Source organism: Mauremys reevesii, linkage group 1 (assembly GCF_016161935.1).
Source record: "Mauremys reevesii isolate NIE-2019 linkage group 1, ASM1616193v1, whole genome shotgun sequence".
In the NCBI taxonomy this organism is placed as follows: Eukaryota; Metazoa; Chordata; order Testudines; family Geoemydidae; genus Mauremys; species Mauremys reevesii.
This window is the reverse complement of record NC_052623.1, coordinates 351,513,806-351,529,775: the sequence shown is the minus strand read 5'-3', so window position 1 is coordinate 351,529,775 and position 15,970 is coordinate 351,513,806. Positions and strand designations below refer to the sequence as shown.

The window sequence follows — 15,970 nt, the reverse complement described above, 5'->3', positions numbered from 1 at the left end:
CCGCCCCCAGCCTAGCTCCACTCCACCCCCAGCTCCGCCCCCAGCCCAGCTCCACTCCTCCCCCTGCTCCGCCCCAGCCCAGCTCCGCCCCCAGCCACAGCTCCACTCCGCCCCCAGCTCCGCCCCCAGCCCAGCTCCACCCCAAGCTGCAGCACCACTCTACCCGCAACTCTGCCCCCAGGCCAGCTCCAGCCCCAGCCACAGCTCCACTCCACCCCCAGCTCCGCCCCCAGCCCAGCTCCACTCCTCCCCCTGCTCTGCCCCCAGCACAGCTCCACCCCCAGCTCTACCCCCAGCTGCAGCGCCACGGCTCCCCTGCTCCGCCCCAGCCCTGCTCCGCCCCAGCCTCAGCTCCACTCCACCCCCTGCTCCGCCCCCAGCCCAGCTCCACCCCCTGCTCTGCCCCCAGCACAGCTCCAACTCCAGCCCCAGCCACAGCTCCGCCCCCAGGGCAGCTCCAGCCCCAGCCACAGCTCCACTCCTTCCCAGCTCCACCCCCAGCCCAGCTCCAACTCCAGCCCCAGCCACAGCTCCGCCCCCAGTCAGCTCCGCCCCCCGCCACAGCTCCACTCCTCCCCAGCTCCGCCCCCAGGCCAGCTGTGCCCTCATTCCCTCTCTGCTCCCAGACCAGCCCCGGCTCTAGCCCCAGCTTCTCATCCCCAGCTCTGCCTTCATCCCAAGCTCCACTGCTGAGCCCAGTGTGCAGTAATTGGGGGGACGGGATGGACAAGATGCCATTACTGATAAGGGGGGGCGCGAGAGGAAAAGTTTGGGCACCACTGCTCTGGACCATGCTGTCTCACCAGTTTCCCTTGGAAGTCCCTCATGTGGGTTCATGCTGCTCAGTGGGAGGAAAGGTGCAGACTGACTGAGAGCTGGAACACATTTTTGGCTACGATCACCAGAATTCTGATCAGGGCCCAGATCCCCAAAGGTATTTAGGTGCCTTGCTCCTACTGAAATCAACAGGAGCTCGGCATCTAAATACCTTTGAGGATCTGAGCCTACGTGTCTGCCTGACTGACTTCAGCAAAGCAGGGCATTTCATTAGTGCTGGAATGAGAGGAATTGCCCATGAGGTGTATGTATCCCTCAAATAACTCTTCCATCAGCTTTTTGGCATCAGGCCAGTAGCCCGTCATTCTGGGCTTGCTGCCTTCCCCGGCCCCACGTCGCCCCTTGCCCCCACTGGCGTCCTGGGCTCCCCACCCCACCCATCCCCCCATTGCACTGGCCCCCATTTCCTCCCTGGGCTCCCCACCCAGCCCTCCATCGCCCCAGCCTCCGCTGCTTCTCCTGGCCCTCACCCATCCCCATCCCCACTGCTTCTCCCGGCCCCTCACCCATCCCCATGGCCTCCGCTGCTTCTCCTGGCCCCTCACCCATCCCCCCATCCTCCACTGCTTCTCCCGGCCCCTCACCCATCCCCCCGGCCTCTGCTGCTTCTCCCGGCCCCTCACCCATCCCCATCCCCGCTGCCTCCCCAGGCTCCTCACCCACCTCCCCGTTGCCCCTGGGTCCTGCTGCCTCCTCGGCTCCCCATTCCCTATCTCCCCAGCCTCCACGGCTTCTCCCGGCCCCTCACCCGTCCTCCCAGCCCCCACTGCCTCCCTGGGCTCCCCATCCATCTCCCCATTGCCCCAGCCTCCGCTGCATCAAAGAAATAAAGAAAGGTAAAGGGGTAAAGTCCAGGTAATCCAGCCCAGTCACTGTCTGTCGACCTCTGGCCCCCAGGTGCAGCAGGAGTGGAACCTAACAGGCACATGCAAATCTCTCTTCTCCTGCCATCCATCTCCATCCTCTCTGACAGAGAGAGGGGGACACCATTCTACCCATCCTGGCTAATAGCCATTTTATTTATAGCCCCCATGGAATTTTCCCCCAGTCCCCTTTAAACATTGTTTTAGTCCTCCTAGCTTCAAAACGCCCTCCAGGTAGGGAGTTCCACAGTTTGACTGTGGCGCCGTGAAAGAGAACTTATTTTTTTTTTTTGTTTTACCTGCTGCCTATTAATTTCATTTGACCCCCCCTAGTTCTTGTATATGGGGAATAATAACTTTACTTTTTATCCACTTCTCAAACATCACTCTCATTTTTATATATACTATCATCATCCCCCTTAGTCTCCTCTTTTCCAAACTGAAGAGTCCTAGCCTCTTTAATCTTTCCTCATATGGGACCCTCTCTAAACCCCTAATCATTCTAGTTGCTCTTTTCTGAACCTGGGCTCCCCATTGCCCCTGTTCCCTTCTGCCTTCCCAGGCTCCCCTCCCCCATTCCCCTAGGCCCTGCTGGCCTCCCCCCCATCCCCGCCCAATTGCCTCGAGCTCCCTTTTGTGGCCTTGCACCCTAGGCCGCCATGCTCCTTGCCTCTTGATCATGGTGCCACCACTAACCGCAGCGGCCTGGGTGGCTGCCCACGTTACCCACCCGTAAGGCTGGCCCTGCTGGGCTATTCCCAGGAGAAGACTCCTCATGTCACAGCTTTTCCTCCAGTGTTTTGTGTCCATTTTCTGCTGTAAGGGTGGCGTGCAGAAATCTCTCAGCAGCATTTCCCACTGGCGTTCCCGCGGAGAGGGCTGACTTGTGGTATTCAGAGCAGTTAGCATTCTGTCCTTCCAGCCCTCTGGAGACCCAGCATTTAAAATTCCCCATCCAGCTTGCAGCAGCAGTAAAGAAGACTAATGAGACATTGGCTCCTAGCAAGAAGGGGGTATATTATATGAGTGCAAAGATAATGTGTGGCTGTCACGTTCCAGATTTGCTAACTCAGGCTGCAAATCTCATGAGAATAGCTGAGATCTCCAGTTCCTACACTTCCAGCCCAACCCAGGAAGTGAGAAACTTTCCCCCAATCAGCGACTTAGGCTTTGGATGATGATTCTTGTCTCATCCAGGCTCAGCCACAAGAAAGAAGCCCAGGGGCCAAAGTTTGGATGCAGATCTAGGCTGCCCCAAATCTCAGACATGCTCAGGGGGGTTGGACCCATCTCTAGCTCATACCTTTCAGCTGTACTCTGCTGTATAATATTCTGATTATTTAATTGATATAATTTGTTGTGCAGTAGCACCAAGAGAGCTCATTCAAAGACCACAGCCCCATTACGCTAGGTGCTGTACATGCTCAGAATAAGAAATCATCCCTGCTCCAAAGAGTGAGGCGTCTTAGTACAGATACTTCTCAGTCCCTCCCCTTGCACACAAGTTTGGAAGTAGGTGAACAATTTAACACCCACACTTAAACTTCTGAGCAGATTTGAATGGAAGCAATATTGCTGCTAATAATACAATCCATTGAAACAACCTTTGCAAATTCATACCATTAGCTTAATGGCAAAAGGTAATTGGCATGCAATTGGAGCTGTCCTGTTATATTAACCCTGTGGGTTTCTAGGCAGACGTCTTCCTCTCGCTGAATGTGACGGGCAACAGGCATGGAGCCTGTATTTTTCATGCTGGTTGAAAAAAGATTTGGAAAGAAATCGTCTCAAGCCTAGCAGTTCATATTCTAGTCCCATGTTTACGGGGCCCTCCTGAGATGATCCGAGACAATCTGAAACAGCACAGATAATATTAGCACTCCTGGAACACTTTACACTTTCAAAGTAGTGTCCGACCCTTACTCCATCCTCACAGCCTCTGGGAGGGGGAGAGGTGAATATTATTAGCCCCATTTTATGGATGGGGAAACTGAGACCCAAATGTGTTAGAGCAAACATTTTCCAAAGTGACTGGTGATTTGGGGTGCGTAATTGGGACACTTAGGGCTGGCTTTCCCCAGTGCATTCGCAGCTGCCATGGAGATTGACTGGAATCGTGGCTGTTTAGCATCTCGGAGAATCTCTGGGCATTGGAGCCTCAAAATCAGTGGCCACTTTTGAAAACTGTGTCCTCAGTGAATTGCCTCCGGACACCTAGTGAGCCAGGGACAGTTGGGAATCCCTTATGTCCTTTTCTGGGAAGGGACGTACCAGGTTAAAAGATGGGAAACAAAGAGCAGGAGTAAAGGGTCAGGTATCACAGTGGAGAGACATAAATAGCAGAGTCCCCCAAGGATCTGTATTGGGACCGATGTTGCTCAACGTATTCATAAATGGTCTGGAAAAAGGGGTAATAAGTGAGGTGATAAAGTTTTCAGACTATACAAAATGACTCAAGAGAGTTAAATCCAAAGCTGACTGCGAAGAGTTACAAAGGGATCTCACAAAACTTGGTGACTGGGCAACAAAATGGCAGATGAAATTCATTGTTGATAAGTGAAAAGTAATGCACAATCCCAACCATCCATACAAAATGATGGGGTCTAAATTAGCTGTTGCCACTCAGAAAAGAGATCTTGGAGTTATTGTGGAGAGTTCTCTGAAAGCATCTGCTCAATGTGCAGCAGCAGTCAAAAAAGCAAATAGAATGTAAGGAACCATTAGGAAAGATATAGATAATAAGACAGAAAATATCATAATACCTCTATATAAATCCATGGTACACCCACACCTTGACTACTGCATACAGTTCTGGTCACCCCATCTCAAAAAAGATACAGTAGATTTAGAAAAAGTACAGAGAAGGGCAACAAAAATGATTAGGGGTGTGGAACAGCTTCCATATGAGGAGAGATTAAAAAGACACGGTCTGTTTAGTTTAGATAGAAGATGATTGGGGGAGGGTATGATAGAGGTCTATAAAATGATGAATGGTGTGGAGACAGTGAACAGGGAAGTGTTATTTACCCCTTCACACAACAACAGGGAGTCACCCAATGAAATTAATAGGCAGTAGGTTTAAAACAAACAAAAGGTAGTGTTTCCTCACGCAACGCACAGTCAACCTGTGGAACTCGTTGCCAGCGTATGTTATGAAAGCCAAAAGTATAACTGGGTTCAAAAAGGGATTTAGAGAAGTTCATGGAGGATAGGTCCATCAATGGCTATTAGCCAAGATGGTCAGGGATGCAACCCCATGCTCTGAGTGTCCCTAAACCTCTGACTGCCAGAAGCTGGGACTGGACGACGGGGGATGGATCACTTGATAAATTTCCGTTTTGTTAATTCCCTCTGAATCATCTGGCACTGGCCACTGTTGGAAGACAGGGTATTGGGCTAGATGAACCATTGGTCTAACCCAGTATGGCCGTTCTTATGTTCCTGTTGGAGGATTCTTTATTCCATGGTGAGGGAAGTACCCTAGGATTTCCAACTCCCAGATGATTTCTCCTGCCTGCAGCAACCTCTTGTTCCCAAGTGCTACCTAGGTGCAGTGACCTGAGCAAAGGGAATGTACCTTGCATGCAATATGACTGCTGCAGCCACTGGTACCCCATATTCTGTCCAATCCTGATCTGGAATCCCATAGCCTAGCTGGTAAAGGGGCATGTGATCTTTAACTGCTTGGTCCCCAGGCTGTTTTTGACCCAAAGCTGTTACCCTCCGAAGGCTACCAGGGGCCAGTGGGAACTGAGTAGGAGGATTCAGGCCATTTCCAATGGACAGGTATCCACATCCCAAAAGTCACCAACAGAAGAGGTACTAACGGGCAGAGAGGCCAAGAAATAAATGTGCCATGCAGACTGGGCAGCCCTCTCTGCCAGAGGTCAGGGCTGAGGTATGTAGGGTTCCATAGTGAGGGAAGCTTGCACTGCTCTGTTCATAAGTAGAGGACCTGTCTCCAGAGCTGTCCATCTTTTTCTGGGGCTGGGCTTGGATCTTCTCTACGCACCTCCTGCAACACAGCATTGTGTAGCTTCACTTTGTAGCTACGTCATCCCTCAGAACAGGTGCTGCATTCTGACGGCACCAGATGCTTTTAGCCCAAGGCTCAGATAACTCCCTAGTGAAGTGCACTGCACGTGCAGCAATTCTACCCACTTAAAACTCCCCCTGTAGTTTTGATTGGATATGGGCTGCACTTCCTAGCTGAAATGGCTGCTGTGCATTGCTAAATGCCAGCCCCGCAGAATCTGGTGAGACACAGTCAGATGATCCTGTGAGGTTGTGGTGAAGGGGTGATGGCACTTACCCCCTTCTCCTTTAGCCGGTGGCAGCCCCCGTGGCACAGATTCTCTTCTTGTGTCCCATGGCAATCACTTGCCGTGCCACGCGGCTTTGTCGTTAATCTCTGGCTCTGTGTGTTCCCTTTTTCTTAGGTGCACCAGGAAGGAACGGTGCGAGCGCTCCAGCGAGCCTCGGAGATTCGCCTCGGAGATGAAGCAGTGTGTCCGGCTCACCGTGCATCCCAACAACATCTCCGTCTCCCAGTACAACGTGCTGGTAAGCAGGATAGACCCTCATCTCCACAATGTCTCCTCCTTCCAGGGAAGCCTAAAGAGGTCTCACCCTCATTGCCAGGATTATGTCCCTGGTTACCCGTAACCTTTCATTGACGCACTCAGGCTCAGTGGGAAGGACTAGCAGCATTATTGGATATATTTGGTCTGGCCGGATGTCTACATAGAACTCACTGTCTCCCTGGGTGCTCCCTGACATACACTGGGGTCTCACCCAGGGAGGAGGCTCTCCACTTTGATTGTTCCCGATTAGGAACATGGAGGGGATCTTTCTTATTCAAGTGTTTGCACATGTGCATTCCACTCATGGTGTGTGCATGCCCCGCACACAGTCGTCAGAAATGTTTCTCTCCGTGGTACCCAACGGGGCAGCTTGAGCAGCCTCTGCTGCTGCGTGCCACTGTGTGCCAATATAAAGGGCCCAGCCACTCCCGAAACCTCTCAGTTCCTTCTAACTGCCTGTGGCAGTCGTTGGAATTGCTTGGCTTACCTTAGCAGGTGCTCTCAGTGTGTTCATTGTAAATTAATTGCAGATCAGTTTCTAGAATCATAGCATCTTAGTTAATACTGTAGAGAGTGTACCTTTTCTCTTTTGGTCCCCAGTTGGGGGCTTTTTCCGTTAGTCAGTACAAAGGGGTGCCTCACTCACTGGGCTTCAAGCCCTGCATCTCTTGCACGAGGCCAATGCCCGTGAGTGACCCACACTCAAGTTACTTGAAGTGTTTCAGGGAAGCTAGTATTCAGGATCATTGCCAAATCCACAAAGTCCTTACGCTTCAGACAAGGAAAGACAGAGAAGCGTGGGAATAAGAGTAGAGTGCAGCAGAAACCTAAGCACTCCTCTTCTGTGGCACTGTTGACTCCGGCACCAAGGCAGGTATCATCGAGTCCGGGGCTTGAGGGAGCACCTTCTACATCTGCGGAACTGCACCATCCTGAGAGCATCTCAGTACCGGCCCCACTGCAGAGAGACATTCAGAACCTTTCAGTGCTGGTATGTCTGGCGGTGCAGGAGACCGCTCCGCTCAGTACCTGCAGACAGAGGGGCACCAGCAACATTGGTGCAGCACTCAATGCTGTGTCAGCCTCAGTTGTCTCAAACTGCACGTCCATCGGTACCGCTGAAGGGGGAGCCTGAAATGTTGGCTGCACTGCGTCCTCCTTTGATGAGGCATTGGTCTCTGGCATTGTTGGGAGTGGCCTCTCCTTGGTCCTTTGAATCGGAGATTGGCTCCTGTTTCCCACTCTCAGAGCCACTCTTGCTACTCTCCGCCAAGGGACTACTACCCTGATAGGGAACCTTCGGTGGGAGTGCCATCGAGTGGGTGGCCAGGGGTCACTGCCACTACCTGTCCAGTGGCTTTTTTGGAATCTGTGGGGTTTCCCCACTGTTTACAGGTCATACATGAGACGTTCCTGTTCTGTGTCCATAGAGAAGTGTGAGATAAAGTTTCGCATGGTCATCTTGGCTTCCATAATCCCCTCCCTGGATCCTGGAGACTGATACACTGCCCTTGATTTAAGAGACACCTACTTTCATGTGGCAGTTTATCAAGGTGACAGAAAGTTTCTCAGGTTCATACTAAAGCACTTTCATTACCAGTTGACTGTGCTGCCTTTCGGCATGTCAGCAGGTCCTTGGATTTTCACAAAACGTGTGGCAGTGGCAGCTGCTTTCCTGAGGAGACTAAGAGTACAGAGTCTGCCCTTACCTGGATGACTGGCTAGTCAAGGTCTGGTCCAGGGGTCACTTTCTCTCTAGTGTTCAACTCATCCAGTCAATCTTCAAAGCTGTGGGTTTACTGATCAACACAGACAAGTCTACTCTTTGTCCAGTTCAGAGGATAGAGTTTATAGGAGCAGTGCTGGACTCTACCCAAGCCAGAACATTAAAATTCAAAACAATTTGCTGTCTTGTGACCGTTTTCAAGGTTCACCCAATCACAGCATCTCCAAATGGTGTGAGGCACTTGGGGCATATGGTCTTATGCACATAGGTTGTACCTCAGGACTCTTCAGGTCTGGCTGGCCTCCATTTAATCACCAAGTTGGCACCATCTGAACACTGTACTCACTATGCCCTTTCAGGTTCTCACTTCGCTAGATTGGTGGACTGATTCACTCAATGTTTGTGTGGGCATTCCCTTTGTCCACCATCAACCTTCACAGACACTGGTGATGGACACATCTGCCCTGGCGTTGGGGGTTTATCTGGGCCCTCTCTGAACTCAAGGTTTGGGGTCCTCAAGGAATCTCTCTCTTCATATGAAAGTCAGGAAGCTAAGGGCTGTCTGCCTAGCCTGTCAGATCTTCCTACTCCACATCAAGGGAAAAAACCTGTTTGTTCTCCCAGACAACATGGCAGCCATGTTTTACCTCAACAGGCCAGGAGGTGCTCGCTCTTCCCTGCTTTGTCAGGAAGCAGTTCATCTATGGAACTTTTGCATTGCCAATTCAATCGACCCTGAGTCCTTCCAGGGTGCAGAATTAGGAGGCGGACCACCTAAGCAGATCATTTACGAGTCACCATGAGTAGTCTTCCCACCTGGATGTTGCCAGATGTATTTTCCAGCAGTGGGGGACTCCCTAGATAGACCTTTTTCAACCAAGGACAACAGGAAATACCAATAATTTTTCTCCCTGCAAGGCCACAGTCCTGGTTCATCACAGACACTTTCCTGCTACCGTGGATGAAAAAGTTCTTCTACACCTTCCCCCCAATCCCACTCAGACACAGAGTGCTGAGAATGATCAAGTGGACCAGGCCTTGACAGCACTAGTTTTCCACTCTACTGGATTTGTCAGTGGAGGCTTCAATTTTGCTCCTGTTGCACCTGGACTTGATCTCCCAAGATCTTGGTTGACTGCACCACCATAACCCGTGGGCCCTTCATTTAACGGCCTGCAGGGTCTATGGCTAACTTCTAGAGAGAAGTCTTGCTCAGAGCAAGTTCACTATGTCTTGTTAAATCGTACAAAGCCTTCTAGCAGAGCTGCTTACATGTCAATATGGAGGCATTTTTCTGTTTGGTCTTGTCAGTCTGGAGCCTAGCCAATGCAGTCCTCTCCAGCATATCCTGGACTATCTACTGCACCTAAAATAGCAAGTATTAGTAATATCTTCTATCTAGGTCCACCTGGCAGCAATATCAGCTTTTCATACTCATGTGGATAACTATTCTATATGCTCTAAGGATATGACAATCAGATATGTGAAGGGCCCGGAAAGGTTGTACCCGCAAATAAAGGAACCTATCCTGCCCTGGGACTTGAACCTAATTTTATTGAAGATCATGGGGTCACCATTTTAGCCTCTAACAACATGTTTCTTACTGCACCTATCTCTGAACTGTGTGCTCTGACATTCAAACCGCCCTGCACAATCTTTTTTAAGGATAAAGTGTACTTGCACCCTCATCCAAGATTTCTCTCCAAAGTGGTATCTAATTTTCATATTAACCAGCCAATTTACTTACCAAAGCCACATGCCAATAGAGAGGAGCAACATCAGCACACATGAGATGTTAGAAGGGTGCTGGCATTCTACATAGACATGACTAAACAGTTTTGTTTGTCAATTCAATTGTTCAAGGCCATAGCAGACAGAATGAAGGATTTCCTGGTCTCTTCACAAAGAATTCCATCTTGGATAACTTCCTGCATTTGTGTGGGATTCAGCAGGTATTTCCCTGCCAAGCAAAGTGATGGCACATCCCACAAGATCACAAGCAGCCTCGGCGGCGTTCCTTGCACAAGTCCCTATCCAGGAGTTCTGTAGAGCGGCCTTCACACCTTCGCATCCCATTACGGCATTATTTGGTACTCCAGAGATGATGCTACATTTTGATGAGTTTTACTCCAGTCTGTGTGCACATGAGTGCCTCTCCCTCCTCCTACTTTATGAGTCACCTTCAGTGGAATGCACATGAGCAATCACTCAGAGAAGAAAAATGAATAACTAATCTTGAATAACTGTTGTTCTTGGAGATGTGTTGCACGTGACCATTCCACCACCCACCTTCCTACCCCTCTGCATCAGAGTTGCCCAGCAAGAAGGAACTGAGGGACGTCAGGGACGGCTGGGCCCTTTACACCAGCATGCATGGGCATATGGCACCAGAGGGCACTTGAGCTTCCCCGACAAGGGGAAAATTTCCCATGACTGTGCGTGGGGTGGTGCACATCACGAGTGGAATGGATGCGTGCAGCACATCTCAAAGAACAATAGTTACAAAAGGTTAGGAACTGTTTCCTCCAGTTCATTGCGAGGAGTTGAATGCAGTTCTGAAGAGGAACCACAGATCCATCAAAGAGGAATGCTTACCCATTGCAGCCAACTTCTTTACCTCAGACACCAAAGATATTGGACTCTATAGCCGTGTGCAAACTATGGGCAATTGGCATTGGCTGTGTTAGAATTCAGCTTCAAGGACTGCAGTGGGGAAGCGTGCTAGGACCATTTAATATACTTCAATTTCCTTTCACTTCATGGACCAGGGTCTCTTTCTTGAACTACCAAAGCACCCAGGCCTGGTACAATTTCAACACTGAACACCCCAGAGCAGAGGTATGGGAACGCTAGAAATAGCAGCCTGCAGCCCATCTCTGCCAGGGTTTATGCTTTGCTACATTCAACCCCCTCTCTTCCTCGGCGCTAGGTGTGGCCCCTGTGGCAGAGAGCTATTAAAGGCAGCAGGACAGTTATGGTGCCAGTGGAGCAACGAGTGTTTCTGTTCCTTGTGGAAAGGCCTTTTCTAGGGACAAGAAGGGAGTTCATTGTAAAGGACTCATTCAGTTTCCAACCTGTCAGCAGTGCCCATTATATTGGAGTTTTTGTGTTGTGAACGTGTGCCCACTAGGAACTGAACTGGGGCCTATTTTATACAGACCACTGAACAGTTGCCACATGGTAACTCTTTCTGGTCATATTGACCTGGGCTGGATTTGAACTCACAGCCTAGAAATGAAAAGCTCCATCTCCCTTCAGTGTTCCTTTGAGCCAGTCAGTAGCTCCCCATTCTTTGTGGGCTCAGTGGAGTGCTCAAGGTCCACTAGCTGGCCATCCCTCAGGTATTTAGGGTAGGGTGTTTGAGGTCTATTTTTTAGCCTGTATGTCCAGTCCCTGTGCTTTGTTTCTGCCTCTTACCTTTCCTGTGACTTAACCTTCCCAGGTGTACGACAAAAGTGATCAGAAACATCGTAAATTGTTTGTTCTGGGAGTGCAACTTATTATTTTTAATTCTCTCAATAGTCTTTGAATTCTCCTATGTTAGAATAAAGACTGGCTCAGGGTTATTGAGTCACCGTGGCAGTGCAAGTCAGCCCAGAGCTATTGTTGTCCTCAGCATATTGCTGTCTGATGGCCCTTATGAACTGAGTTGTTGGGTCTCAGTCAGCTCCTAGTGGACTGGTGTCCACAGCACAGTAACCACCATCTCAGATGGTTTATTGGCAAACCCGAGCACAAGTCAAAGACTGATTGGATCATGGAGACTACACTGAGTTTTGGGCAGTTCTGGTTAGGGGAGAGCCTGTTCCGCGATCATGCCAAGTTCTTCCCTGACGTGAGGGTAGAGAATGTGCCTGTTTGCTCAGCCCGTGCTCAGACCTATGGAAGGTATTGTCCACATGGCAACACTGACTCTTCTTTGGCAGCAGAAGTGCCCAGGGAATTGGGAGTCACATCTGGGTCTGGCTCAGTCCTAGGACTGTGCGAGAGGAGAAAGGTGCTGGAGAAGAGGGCGTTCTCTACCCACTGCAGGGGCTTCAAAGCAGGAGCTTTTGTTCATTGGTGGCAGCTCTAGGCTTATCACATTTGTGCCCAAGCTTTCCAGGCCTTTTCCTTGGCGACTGTGCTCGGAGAAGCGACAAATCTGCATTCTGCATTTTACACACTTGTGAGCAAGTTCCGTGGCTGAGGCAGCGGCCTGGTGAGAGCTCCAGCCTTCCCCTCCACTGCTGGTCCGGGTGCATTGGTGGGAGGGAAGAAGTGACAGAGGTGGAGCTATTCAATAGAAGCACTATGTGTTGTCCCAGGGACAAACCCACCCCAGTCCTCAGGGCTTCTCCCTCTCCCCTCCCATAACTTGGCAGGAACAAACTACTCCCCTTAACCAGGCAATGAATTTACAGGTGAATTATAAGACTGGTCAGACTAATGGTCCCTGTCTTCTGCGCCCTTGCTGTCTCTGAGGTGGTTAATGCTGGATGCCTTAGGGGAAGGCACACAACTCCCATAATGAACCTCACTGGGTGATGAGAACATACCATAGGAAGGCAACGAGTGGGATTTTGTTCCCTCCTACTGCTTCATGGATGGGCAGAGGGACAGGTCCATTATGCCGGTAGCGGCGCTCCCGCTGCATGTGATTGGGTCTCAGATGAGACTCAGACTCATATATTTGTGGCCACGGTTTGTTACCATGGCATGTGGGGGTGGTGGGGTGGATGCAGCTGACTGAGAGCAGAGTTATAATTAGAATCATAAACGGAACTCATGTAAAATGGATCTTCCATTCCAAATGCTAAGAAACCCAGTGAGGCTTTGTGAGAACGTGAACGTCCTGGAAACCAGCTGTTTGATTTGTTTATTTCATTACACTTTATTAGTGGCAAAGCCAGGGGATGTCAGGGATTCCAGAGTGTCCTTTTATTTACGATGCTAGTGCCCTAACACATCGTGACCTCGAGGCCTGCTGCTCCTGTAACCGAATGATCAAACGGGGCAGGCATTTCTGAGCTGCCTGTAAAGGTGAAGTAATTCAGCTGGCCCACTAGAGGGAGCGGATGCTGGTGGCTTACTGAAGGCTGTAACTAGACTCTCTATACACAGGAACTTGTTGGTGACAGAGAGCTCCCTCTGCTGGTGATGCTAGGAGAGGAGGCGTAGAGAGTTAGACTGGAGCGCTACAGTTTCTCTGTAGTCCGCAGAGTGCCTCTTGTGAGTAATAGTCACCTTCCTCAGAAACCTTGTGCCAAGGGGCCAGCAAGCCCCAGTCTTCACAGCCTATTCCAAAGACGCCCTTGCATGACCGATGTTGAGCACGCCACGCCACTGACCCGACTTGAACTCACCCTGCACGGTGAAGCAGCAGCCACCGCCCCTGCATAGCCACACGCCACTTGTGTTTACATTTGCATTCCATCCCCCACTCCCCAGAGTCGCTGCTTTCTGTTGAAGGAGGATCCTTTATCTAGCAAGAGGCTCTTTGTCCAACCTCTCCAGTGTAATTCTCTTCTGCTGGCCTCGTCTGTCTGTCGTTGAGCTCAGCACTCTCTTTCTCTCTCTCCCGCTCCCTTTGCTTGCAGCTGGTCTTGGAGACATACAACGTCCCTGAGTTGTCAGCAGGGGTCAACTGCACCTTCGAGGACCTTTCCGAGATGGACGGCTTGGTGGTGGGGAACCAGATCCAATGCATCTCCCCGGCTGCCAAGGAGGTGCCCCAGATCATCATGGAGAACGGTGAGTGTCTCAGGCCTTCCCTACGTGAACACTGGGGTGGGTGCGCTGCTTCCCTCTGACCTGTTGGTGAGAGCACAGCAGCTGGGAGAACAGCACATTATTGGTTGGGCATGTGTCCGTACGGGTCCTAACGCTGCCGGTGTAGCAGCAGCACATTTACGAGCATTTTGTCCAGTCCAGTCTTATCCATCTCACATGATGGGGCTTGCATCCCAGACCAGTACATCTCCGTGTCAGGTACTTTATCCAGCTATTCTGCCTGAATGATTCCCTCCTTAATTTCATCACACTCCTCCTAGTTACATCTCTGCGTGCAGCTCCCTAAATCAGTCTCTTCTTCTCTGGCTTTTACACCCTTCAGGTATTTGCAATCTGTTATCCTATCCCTTTCCCATAATAACCCCTTGCCCAAGCCAGATGTGCTTATCCTTCCATGCCAGCCCCTGATCTGTTTGGTTTCTCTTCCCTCTGTTGTCTCCAGTTTATCCGCAGCCCTCTGCAATGGGCACTCAGAAATGAACGCAATATTTCCGGTGCATGTAGGGCTCTAGCTCCCCCTAGTTGCGCAGCAAGACACTGTAAGATGTGCCTATGCTGCTAGGCTTCCCCCAAGGCCTTAAATTGGGTCACAGGCGGGTGGTCAGGTGCAGGGAGAAGCTGCCATTCTTATTCTCTGTGTTATTTGTGAACTCTAGCGGTGAATTTAGTCCCAGTGAAAGATGCCTGGAGGCCCACAAGCTCTCCCCGCTTGCACTTCAATTCTGGAGTAAGCTAAGGAGTCAGAAGGCAGTTCCCGTCTCCACTTCCCACTCAATCCTTGCCTGCTGTTGACTAGCCTACCAAGAAGGATGCTAGCTCGCAGCGCTTGTGATGGGGACTTCTCTGGTGCGGACCATTGTCCATTAGGGACCCGGCTCAGAGCCACGAGCAAACGAAAGGAGTGACACTAGAGTGATGGAGAAAAAGGGGCACTTCTAGAGTCTGATTTCCAGAGCAGTTGAGTTCCCACGGCTCCCATCACCGTCAATGGCTGGTGTTCTGCACCTCTGAAAATACGGCCCTTGGTGCAGACCGCCAGAGGGTGGATTGAAGAGAGGGGTGGGAGGTTCCATAGCTTGTTCCCAACCCCCAGAGCCAGCCAGTCCCCAGAGCACTGGCAAAGTTGTTAAATATGAAGCAGTTAACAGAGCTGTCAAAGCCATCGGCAGCAGATGGGCAGTAGAGTCGAGTGCTGGTGGCACAATGTATTCAGGAGTGTGTGTGCGTGTGTGTGTGTACATGTGCGTGTGGAGATGAATTGTCAAACTTGTTTTGGCCTGATTGATTAATGAATCTTTCTGCTGAGGAGGAAAATAATAGAGGTGGAAGGGCCAGCCAGGTCAAAGCCTTGAATTAAACATGGGCTCCTTCATCATAAAATTACTGCAGTTACTTCACGCATATAACATCCGCTGCGGGTGGGCCCAAGGGAGCCGACTGGGAGGTATGCGGGGTTTGGAGTTGGTGGAGAGGCAGAAAGGGTTAATGATAGTGGAGTGGACGGAGGATGCGGGTAGATGAGGAGTGAGAAAAGGAGTGGGTGGATTTGGGAGCTGGATAATGGGGGGAGGGGTCGGCTCCAGGGGAGGCTCAGTGTCTGCTGTGGATGTGGGGCTGGCAGCCTGTGAGCAGTGCATGTTCCCTATGGGATGAGAGTGGTGCATGGAGGTTGCTCTGGGAGAGCATGCTCAGAGGGGAGCAGGATGGAAGGAAGCGAAGAGATGTGATTAGGTGGGGGAAAGCGGAAAGAGACTTCAGCATGGTATTGAGCCCCCAATGTTAGGGGGGCTCAATGCTAGGAGAGGAACCCCCTAAAGACTCAACACACACCTGAGCATGGCAATCCCCTGGGGAACTCAGCAGCTCCTCCCAGCCCCTGGGGCTGCTATTCACATGGGGATCGGCCTTGGTGGAGTTCGCAGAGGACACCCCCTTCGGGACTCAGCACAGTGTGATGTTCACAGGAGAACCCCCACCCGAGGTGCTGCACGTCCCCACAGCAGGCTGGTCCCTGGGTTCATCCCACCTCAGCAGAGCAGGTGTAAGGAGGGCCTGTCTGTAAGGGAGTGTAACTTACACCACTCACTCATCACTTGTGAATGTAGCACCGCGCCCCCGTTGGGTCACACTCACCCCGCCCAGGCTCCAAGCCTTTAGCAGCAAGCAGCGGAAATAAATGAGGGCAGAAC

At 51.0% G+C, this 15,970-nt stretch overlaps 1 protein-coding gene across 6 annotated transcripts in view; it reads left to right on the top strand.

Moving 5' to 3' along the window:
* PLXNA4 (plexin A4) overlaps window positions 1–15,970 on the top strand; it is a 625,415-nt gene that overhangs the window by 443,300 nt on the left and 166,145 nt on the right. For 5 of the 6 annotated variants that reach the window (XM_039519677.1, XM_039519678.1, XM_039519674.1 and 2 more), the window contains 2 exons: window positions 6,140–6,263; window positions 13,589–13,742. In XM_039519677.1, coding sequence (XP_039375611.1) covers window positions 6,140–6,263; window positions 13,589–13,742 — 278 coding nt within the window. Of the gene's footprint in view, window positions 1–6,139; window positions 6,264–13,112; window positions 13,214–13,588; window positions 13,743–15,970 lie in introns of those variants that run through there. The other variant, XM_039519679.1, reaches the window with a different exon arrangement.